The sequence below is a fragment of the Sinocyclocheilus rhinocerous genome, unplaced genomic scaffold (assembly GCF_001515625.1).
Source record: "Sinocyclocheilus rhinocerous isolate Xijiao unplaced genomic scaffold, SAMN03320098_v1.1 scaffold166, whole genome shotgun sequence".
Taxonomy (NCBI): Eukaryota; Metazoa; Chordata; class Actinopteri; order Cypriniformes; family Cyprinidae; genus Sinocyclocheilus; species Sinocyclocheilus rhinocerous.
The window spans coordinates 830,411-838,858 of NW_015633186.1; the positions used below are offsets into that span (position 1 = coordinate 830,411).

General features: G+C 35.8%; 1 protein-coding gene across 2 annotated transcripts in view; it reads right to left on the bottom strand.

Annotated features, from left to right (window-relative positions):
• Window positions 1-1,302: 1,302 nt before the first annotated feature.
• Window positions 1,303-8,448, bottom strand: part of LOC107743740 (T-box transcription factor TBX4-like) — a 31,171-nt gene continuing 24,025 nt past the window's right edge. For both annotated transcript variants that reach the window (XM_016557135.1, XM_016557134.1), the window contains exons 6-9: window positions 5,781-5,933; window positions 5,589-5,677; window positions 5,278-5,513; window positions 1,303-2,796 (exon numbers count right to left, since the gene is read on the bottom strand). In XM_016557135.1, the coding sequence (XP_016412621.1) occupies window positions 2,150-2,796; window positions 5,278-5,513; window positions 5,589-5,677; window positions 5,781-5,933 (1,125 nt within the window). In that variant the 3' untranslated portion in view covers window positions 1,303-2,149. The remainder of the gene's footprint in view (window positions 2,797-5,277; window positions 5,514-5,588; window positions 5,678-5,780; window positions 5,934-8,448) is intronic.

Here is an 8,448-nt window from a genome sequence, read left to right on the forward strand (position 1 = left end):
AGCAGATACTCTCATCCAATGTTTTGTTTAGTTTTCATGTGAAAACATTATAACATATTATAGCATATATTCATTATAGAATTATGGATTATTATTATAAATATTATTTCATACATTATAGCATGTTTCTTGTGATGCACCATTATATTAAAAAAAAGATATGTCCAAAACAATATTCCGCAATCATTTTTTAAATTTTATTATTTTTCTTATGGCTGGTAGCTGATATTAAAATAACAAATATTTTCTAATAAATTTGTTCTTAAAAACATCCTTAGATATTCATTTTAGTCAGAACGTATTATGAGTAACAGCATGGCAACAAAGTAAACATGTCTCAACAACGCAACCAAAAATCATCCAACGGTCAATAGAAACCACATCTGGAATTTTAGCATCTAACACATTCAGGTGGGTTGAGTTTTGAGTGTTTTCTGTACATCATTATTTTAGATTTTAGATTTCTTATATTTAGTCTTGTTAATTAACCATGCTATATTTGCTTTCTGCAGTCTGTTCAAACAGGAGGCCTTGAAAACAATGCTACATAATGAACTCATCATGGGAAATTAAAAAAGGTACAGTTTATTCAACGTGTGCAAAAAAACTGAGATGCCTGTGGATATAATTAGTCACATGCTGAATTAACTTTTTTTTTGTCGGTTTTCCCATTTTAGATGATTTAGTGTGAGTAAATTCACCACTATATGCTCCCTTAACACATCCTGTTTTCATTCATTAGAACCACAATACTTACCAGTGATACACCATTCTCTTTGAGTTTGACTTGTGGCTGCCTGCCCGCAGAAGCTGTTTTACATTGTCGACATCTCAAGGATTTCCAACCCAGCCAGTTGAGTTTTGGACTTCAGATGAGTTCTCTGTTCTTCTCTGTTTCTCTCTTAATGATCGTTCTTTAAGCTTCCATCTGGTTGAAAGGAATTCTCTGATGTCGCATTGTGCTAATTGAACAAATTTGGACAGTGATTTGGTGCCAGACTCACAACTCAAACACTTCTCTTTTACCATATATTGTTAAGCCGGACAGACACAGTCCAACGAAAATGAAAGGAGCCAATTCAAGACCACTGAGCTGAAGATTTCAAGATTATTTTCTGATGAGATGGAATCTGGAGCAACTTCACCACTTCACAAGGTGCTTGGACACAAACTATGTACAAGAATATGAAAAAAGAATCCAGCACTACTTATGATGAAGGGAACTTTAATACTGTAGAAGTACCTACGCATAGAGTATTTTCTGAGCCAGCTTTAATCTGAGCTGTAAGTCTGGTATGCATTTTTGTTTTTTGCCACACATCATCATTTGATTATGGTAGAGGGTCAGGTGTTTTAATATTTAATAGCTTGAGTTGCATTACAAAGATTGCATAGCATCAGTACTCAAGCAGATTCCATTTAAATGTAATATATATAAAAATGAAAAAAAACATTTTTTTTTGTTTTAAACTTTATTGCAATAATAGGAAATAATAAGAATCTCTTAATAACACCCAGAAAATTACTCCAACCAATCTTTGGGCTTGGCACAGGTTTTGCACACTCTAACATTTGAAGAGGAAAAAGGCATCCTTAGTAACTAAGTCTGTTTAGGTTAACTAACAACTAAACTTTTCAATATAACCCACTGACACTTTTTTCATTATGCTACTAATACACAAAATCTCTCAAGCGTAGCATAATTTCGATTGGCACACACATTTTGTGCTTCATACAGAAAGTCGAAAAGGTTCATCTTAAAGGGACAGTTCACCCAAAAATGAAAAATCTGTCATTATTTGCTTTCCTTCCTGTTGTTCTCATGTGACTGTTGTAGAAGAATTTGTTGAAGAATTTTTCATTATTGAGTGAACAATCTCTTTAATACCAACAGCAGTGCATTAGGTATGCCATTTGTGCTTGGCTTTACCACCTGCGCAACTCTAGTCGTATCTCAAATTCAAATAAATACACAGTGCCACTAATTTTAGGTTTCCTATTCTATTAGGCTAAATAGATTTATGGCTTTGCTTTACAATTTAGCATCATGGCTGTATGTAAAAATAATCTCATTGCAGTCGTTGTTCAGAGAGTCTGTTGCTCTTAGCTGAAGAGGAATATAGTTGTAGATGGTGTTGTGGGTAACTCTTTAACTGTCAGTCCAGTGCGGCCCAACACTGCTGAGGCCCGTTTGGTATTGATAGGCTGGTTCTCGTGTTGAAGTGGGGCTATGGGTCGGATAGCTTGTGAAATCCCTTTGTGAACGAACCGGCGACCCAGGCTTCCTATGAAACAGTGAGGAATGTGCTCTGTCACGGGGGGCAGGGCCAGAGGGGGAGGAGGATGCTGAAGATGGTGTGGGTGGCAACACCCGCTGTGTGGTAAACGTGATTAGGTCGGGAGGTGCTGGATGCAGACGCTGCATGGACGGTGAGTGGTGGGGAACCACAGAGCCAGCGGAGGCTGTGCTGTTGAAGTGGGCGGGAAAGGGCTGGTATGGCATAGCCTCCACAGTCTGCATGCCGTAACGAGGATACGGCTGCACTGACGCCCACATATTGCAGTTCAGGGAGGGGACCGGGAGGTCATCGGCACCTACTGTGCCCCCTGCCTCTCCCTCCATTCCTCCATACATGCATGCCTCTCTAGAGCCCAACGCATCGCTGCAGTATGGATGGGACAGCAGGGGTGGATCATAGGAAGGAGGGGAGCGAAAGTAGTGCTCATCTGAAACTGCAGAGGCTGTTGTGTCAAGATAGGGGCGTTTGCATCCCAGCTCCAAATGCCTTGTGTTATCTAAAAGAAAATTTGATATTTGAATACACAAAGCTTTGAAATTAATAAAATTTTGAAAAATGCATTTTAAATAATTCATAAAACTGCAACTAGTCTTAGTTTATGTCAGAATTAGGGATGTACCCATGCCGATAATCTTATTATTATATTATATTACCATTATTATACTGTTATGTTACATGTTATGTTACTCATATTATTATTAATATATATATATATATATAATGCAAATAATTTTATGATGCCTAAATTCACTTTGTAGCTATTATATTTTAGTGATTATAATCATTATAAAGTGAATTTAGACATTTTGTCATTCGTTGTTGATGTTTTTTTATATTGATGATTATTATATTTTATTGATTTTAATCATTTTAAATGCTACAACTCACGCAGGATGCGTTTATTTAATCAAAACTACACTCTCAGAAAAAAAGGTACAAAAGCTGTCACTGGGGCGGTACCTTTTCAAAAGGTACACTTTTGTACCTTTTAGGTACTAATATGTACACTTTAGGTACTTATATGTACCTTTAAGGGACCAATATGGACTGTTTAGGTACAAAGGTGTGCCTTTTGAAAAGGTACCGCCCCAGTGACAACTTTTGTACCTTTTTTTCTGAGAGTGTAGGAGTTATAGTAATTTCTAATGTCAGAGGTGTTTTCAATATTAATATAGCTTTGTGTGTCTGAGATTCATTTGACAAATTAGGCATTATACCACTAATGACAAAGAAATGTACATTTGTTCAATCAATCAATCAATCAATCAATCACATTATACAAAGCTGGAGAAAGAAATCAATTTACTAATTATAGGCCATTGTCTCTACTCTCTCAGTTCTCTAAAATATTGGAAAAATTGTACGTTAATAGACTGGAAAATTTTATGGAAAAGCATGAATTGTTAGTTGATAGTCAGTATGGATTTAGGTTGAACAGATCCACATCCATGGCATTAATGGAGTTAATTGAAAATATTACTAGTACTATAGATAATAAGAACTATGCAGTGGGAGTATTTATAGATTTGAAAAAAGCTTTTGATACAATTGATCACCGTTTATTAATCAATAAATTGGAAAATTATGGTATCAGAGGGGTTGTACTTGATTGGATGAAAAGTTACATAAGTAACAGACTTCAATTCGTACAAATTGGGGAACATAGATCAGAGTGTTTAGATATCACATGTGGAGTCCCACAGGGGTCGATTTTGGGTCCAAATTTATTTATATTGTATATAAATGACATATGTAGGGTGACAAATCTCTTAAAATTTGTGATTTTTGCTGATGATACTAATATTTTCTGTGCTGGGGAAAATCTGCAGCAGCTTTTGGAGGTGGTCACAGCAGAAATGAATAAGATAAAAATGTGGTTTGACTTGAATAAATTATCGATAAATTTAGATAAAACTAAATTTATGCTGTTTGGAAACCGCAAAACTGATACACAAGTAAAAGTAATGATTAATAATGTTGAAATAGAAAGAGTATATGAAAATAAATTTCTAGGGGTGATTCTTGATTACAAAATCTGTTGGAAACCCCACATTAAACATGTGAGAGCAAAAGTAGCACGGAGTATTGGAGTAATTGCGAAAGCAAGGCATGTATTGAATGAGAAAGCACTTTATATTCTGTATAGTTCACTTGTATTGCCATATTTAAATTATTGTGTTGAAGTATGGGGCAACACCTACAAAACCACCCTACAAACACTAAGTACAATACAAAAAAGAGCAATTGGTACCTTTTCAAAAGGCACACCTTTGTACCTAAACAGTCCATATTGGTCCCTTAAAGGTACATATAAGTACCTAAAGTGTACATATTAGTACCTAAAAGGTACAAAAGTGTACCTTTTGAAAAGGTACCGCCCCAGTGACAGCTTTTGTACCTTTTTTTCTGAGAGTGACTAAATTCTACAAGGGAATTTAGGCAACAGTTTTATAATGCAAAGTTTAAAAATTTAAAAAATAATTATGAGATTGACATTACATTTAACAGTGTTAAATTATTTAATTATAGGTTTGGGGTTGTAAATTTTTTATGTTTTTGAAAGTCTCTTATGCTCAAGCAGGCTGCATTTATTTAATCAAAAATACTGTAAATTCTAAATTCTACAAGTGACTTAAGGCAACAGTTCTATAATGCAAAGTTTAAAAATTTAAAAATAATTATGAGATTGACATTACATTTAACAATGTTAAATCATTAATTTAATTATTAATAATTAACATAGCTAATTATTAAATTATTAGCATTTTTTTAAGTATAAATTTAAGTGAACGTTAGATTACTTCAAAGGAAATCTAAATGTAAAAATACAGGAAATGAGCACAGCTGATATCGAATATATAAAACCTGACCGATACAGATACATATCAACCAATAACCTATATTGTACTAATTTTGTGCATCCCTAGTCTGGATTCATGTGTTTTTGGCAAATAAGGTAGTTGCTATAGCCCTGTACCTCTGTGCTTGAAGCAGTGGTAAAGAAGGCTGGATTCCCGGCTAGATGAGAAGGAGTTAGAGAGAGCTTCCTGGGAATCAGAGTTTGGTAGAGGGACTCCACTGTCATACTGATAGTGAGAAACCACCTGCGGGTGGCTACTTAGCACACCTGCACCCAGTTTTCCTGACAGATGGCCATGTGATGAGATAAGCCGCTGCCGGACCATGTTCTTAGAAATTACAGGGTAATCTTTCCTAGGAAAGGGGGCACTTGATCAATAAGATATCTATTTGGTACATTATGCAGCATATTTTCAATGATAATCTTACCCTTGAAGTCTGGACACACGCAAATCACCCTCATCGCTGCCACGGAAACCTTTGGCGAAAGGATTGTTCTCAATTTTTAACTGGGTGATCTATAAAAAACAAACAAGTTAGGAATTGTAATGTTTATTAAAAACAACTGCAGGTGTGAGCAATAGTTGACACTATTGTGTTATGGGCAGGTTCTGTTGGTACCTTATGGTTCTGATAGGATGTAACAGAGATGAAAGCTGTCTCATGGAAGACGTGAGTGCAGTAGGCCGTGTTCTTAGAGCCAAAGGCATTGTTCTCATCAGCCTTCACGATGTGTAACCTGGGCTGGTATTTGTGCATTGAGTTCAAGATGATCTGAGAACAGAAATGCAGGCCTACATTAGGAAAGAATATTAACAAAAAGAGACCTTTTCTTTTTTTGTAGTTAATTCTATTGCATGTACATTTTCATACAATGGAAACATAGATTATTAACATACTGACAGCACTTGACGCATGAAGGACTTTAGATATGTTTACATTTATCTACCTATTACATTCATTTTTATATAAATATATTAATATTAATATATTTATATAAAATACCAATGGTTAGGTTTATGCGTATGGGTTGGGGTTAGAGCTTTATTAAATATACATATATATGTATGTATGAATGTATATTTTAAATTATTTGAACACTAGTATTGTTAGTGTTACTAGTAGAACACCAAAATTATTAGAACACTAGTATTTTCACCAGCTAAATTCTATCTTTTGCTGTAGTGTGTCAGTAGGAAATATCAGTTTACATTTCCAAACATTTGTTTAGCCATTAATTGATTTTTGTTTGCACAAGGAGTCTGACAACAGCCAGTGCTCCACACAGAGATCTGATCTCATCATCATCCAGTCTGTCTGGAATGACTTGAAGAAACAGAACAAGCTGAGACAGACTAAATCCAGAAGAACTGTAGCAACGTCTGCAAAGAAATAACTGACTTAAAACCATATTTTAGCTGGTGAAAATACTAATGTTCTAATAATTTCGTAGTGCCAGGCAGGTTTGGACAGCTTTTTTCCCTTAATAAATGAAATCATCATTTAAAAACTGCATTTTGTATTTACTTGCATTATCTTTGTGTAATATTAAAATTTGTTTGATGATCTAAATCTTTTAAGTGACAAATTTGCAAAAAATGTAAAAAACAGGAAGGGGGCAAAAACCTTTTCACGCCACTGTGTGTGTGTGTGTATATATATATATATATATATATATATTTCTACAATACTTTTTACATTTCAAAATTTATAAAGCTGTGAATACATAAATACCTGTATGTATGATCCTGTTACAACCATATTGTAGGTTTTAGGGAATTTACAAAACTGTACGTTGAACACTAATGAGGCTGTTAATGTACAGTATATGTTAATGTGACAGAATCAATAAAATGTCAAGAGGTATTGTTCTGTGTTGTATGCAAGTAATCCAATTGGATCCTTTGTGTATGTGTTTGATCATAGTGTTCTAGCACCAGTGTGCTCAGTGCGTCCATGTGTTCGGTGTTCAGTGAAGCGTTTAGTTAGGGTCATCCCCAACACAGTTGTGTCAGGGCCAATTAGCATCAAGGCCTTTCCCTTTGTTATGTCGACTCTCAGACAGAGAGTGAGGCAGCTCTCCTCATAGCTGCACTTTTTTAAGAGGAGTTAGGAGCACCAGTGCACAGAGGGTAACCTCAGGTCAATCCCCCCGTCTCAGACACAGACGGTACCCCAGCCAAACGAATGGTTTGAGCGCTTTATTGGGTGAATGCAGACACATGTGACCTTTGCCTGGTTGGCTGGCTGGCGTCTTGAGGTAATACCATGTGATACGAGCTGCATTGATGATTCAGATACAGGGATGTGCGCTGTCCAAGTATATTAATCAAGCACCTTTGTCAGATCAATGCAGACTCCGTGGCTGGCCCTTGCCTTTCATCTCAGTGTTTTCTTTTAATCTAAGATCTGTTTTTGGGAATAGAAGTTTTGTAATGTGACCTTAAAGCTATATGGCCCTGCACTGAAAAAAACTGTTGCATGTTCAGTCCACAGAGCACTTATAAATATCTTTGGGTGTTAGGTGTCTGTGTGGTCAATGGCCTAGCAAATGAAATCAAAGCATGATGTAGTGGAAATGCCAATAAATCACAACTTCCATACATGAAGTAAAAGTAGCTATATAGTTGAGTGCATTGCAACAACCTAGTTTTTGAATTTGGTCATGTGACTCTTTACATACTTTTCATTGTTTGATGCACTAAGGCAGTGGTTCTCAGCCTGTTTTTCCACTGTGCTGCACTATGGTCCAAGTGCAAGTCTCACGGGCCGCACACATATCATTTACATATTACGTGACCAATACAATCCAACCAGATTTATAATATTATAGCCTAAATATTATGACATCTAATCGATTACATTCATTGAAATAATTAAATAAATAATCCTACTCACCATTAATAAAACACCTGATGCTGTCAGGAGCTGACCAATTTTGTGAAATTCGGCTCGAAAGGAGTAACAGCACAATGAAGTTGAGTTGATGCTGAAAGTCCAGCACTTCTCCTACCTTCACTGCTGATACTGTGACCAGGCACGTGCACAGGTAGGGCTCAACCTGTGCAGAGCACATGCCCTTTTTGCCCTTACACTACGAAGTGCCCTTTTTTTGGTGATGGTGGGGTTTTTTTCCCTTCAATAAATCAATGATATTGGTCACCCTTTACATCTGTCTGTCTGCTTTACAAATATTTAGCTAATGCTAGTATTCTATATTCTATAGTATTCTAAAACATGGTTTTACTACAGTAATGTTGTAGTAACCAAAAAAAACTTTACAGAATCA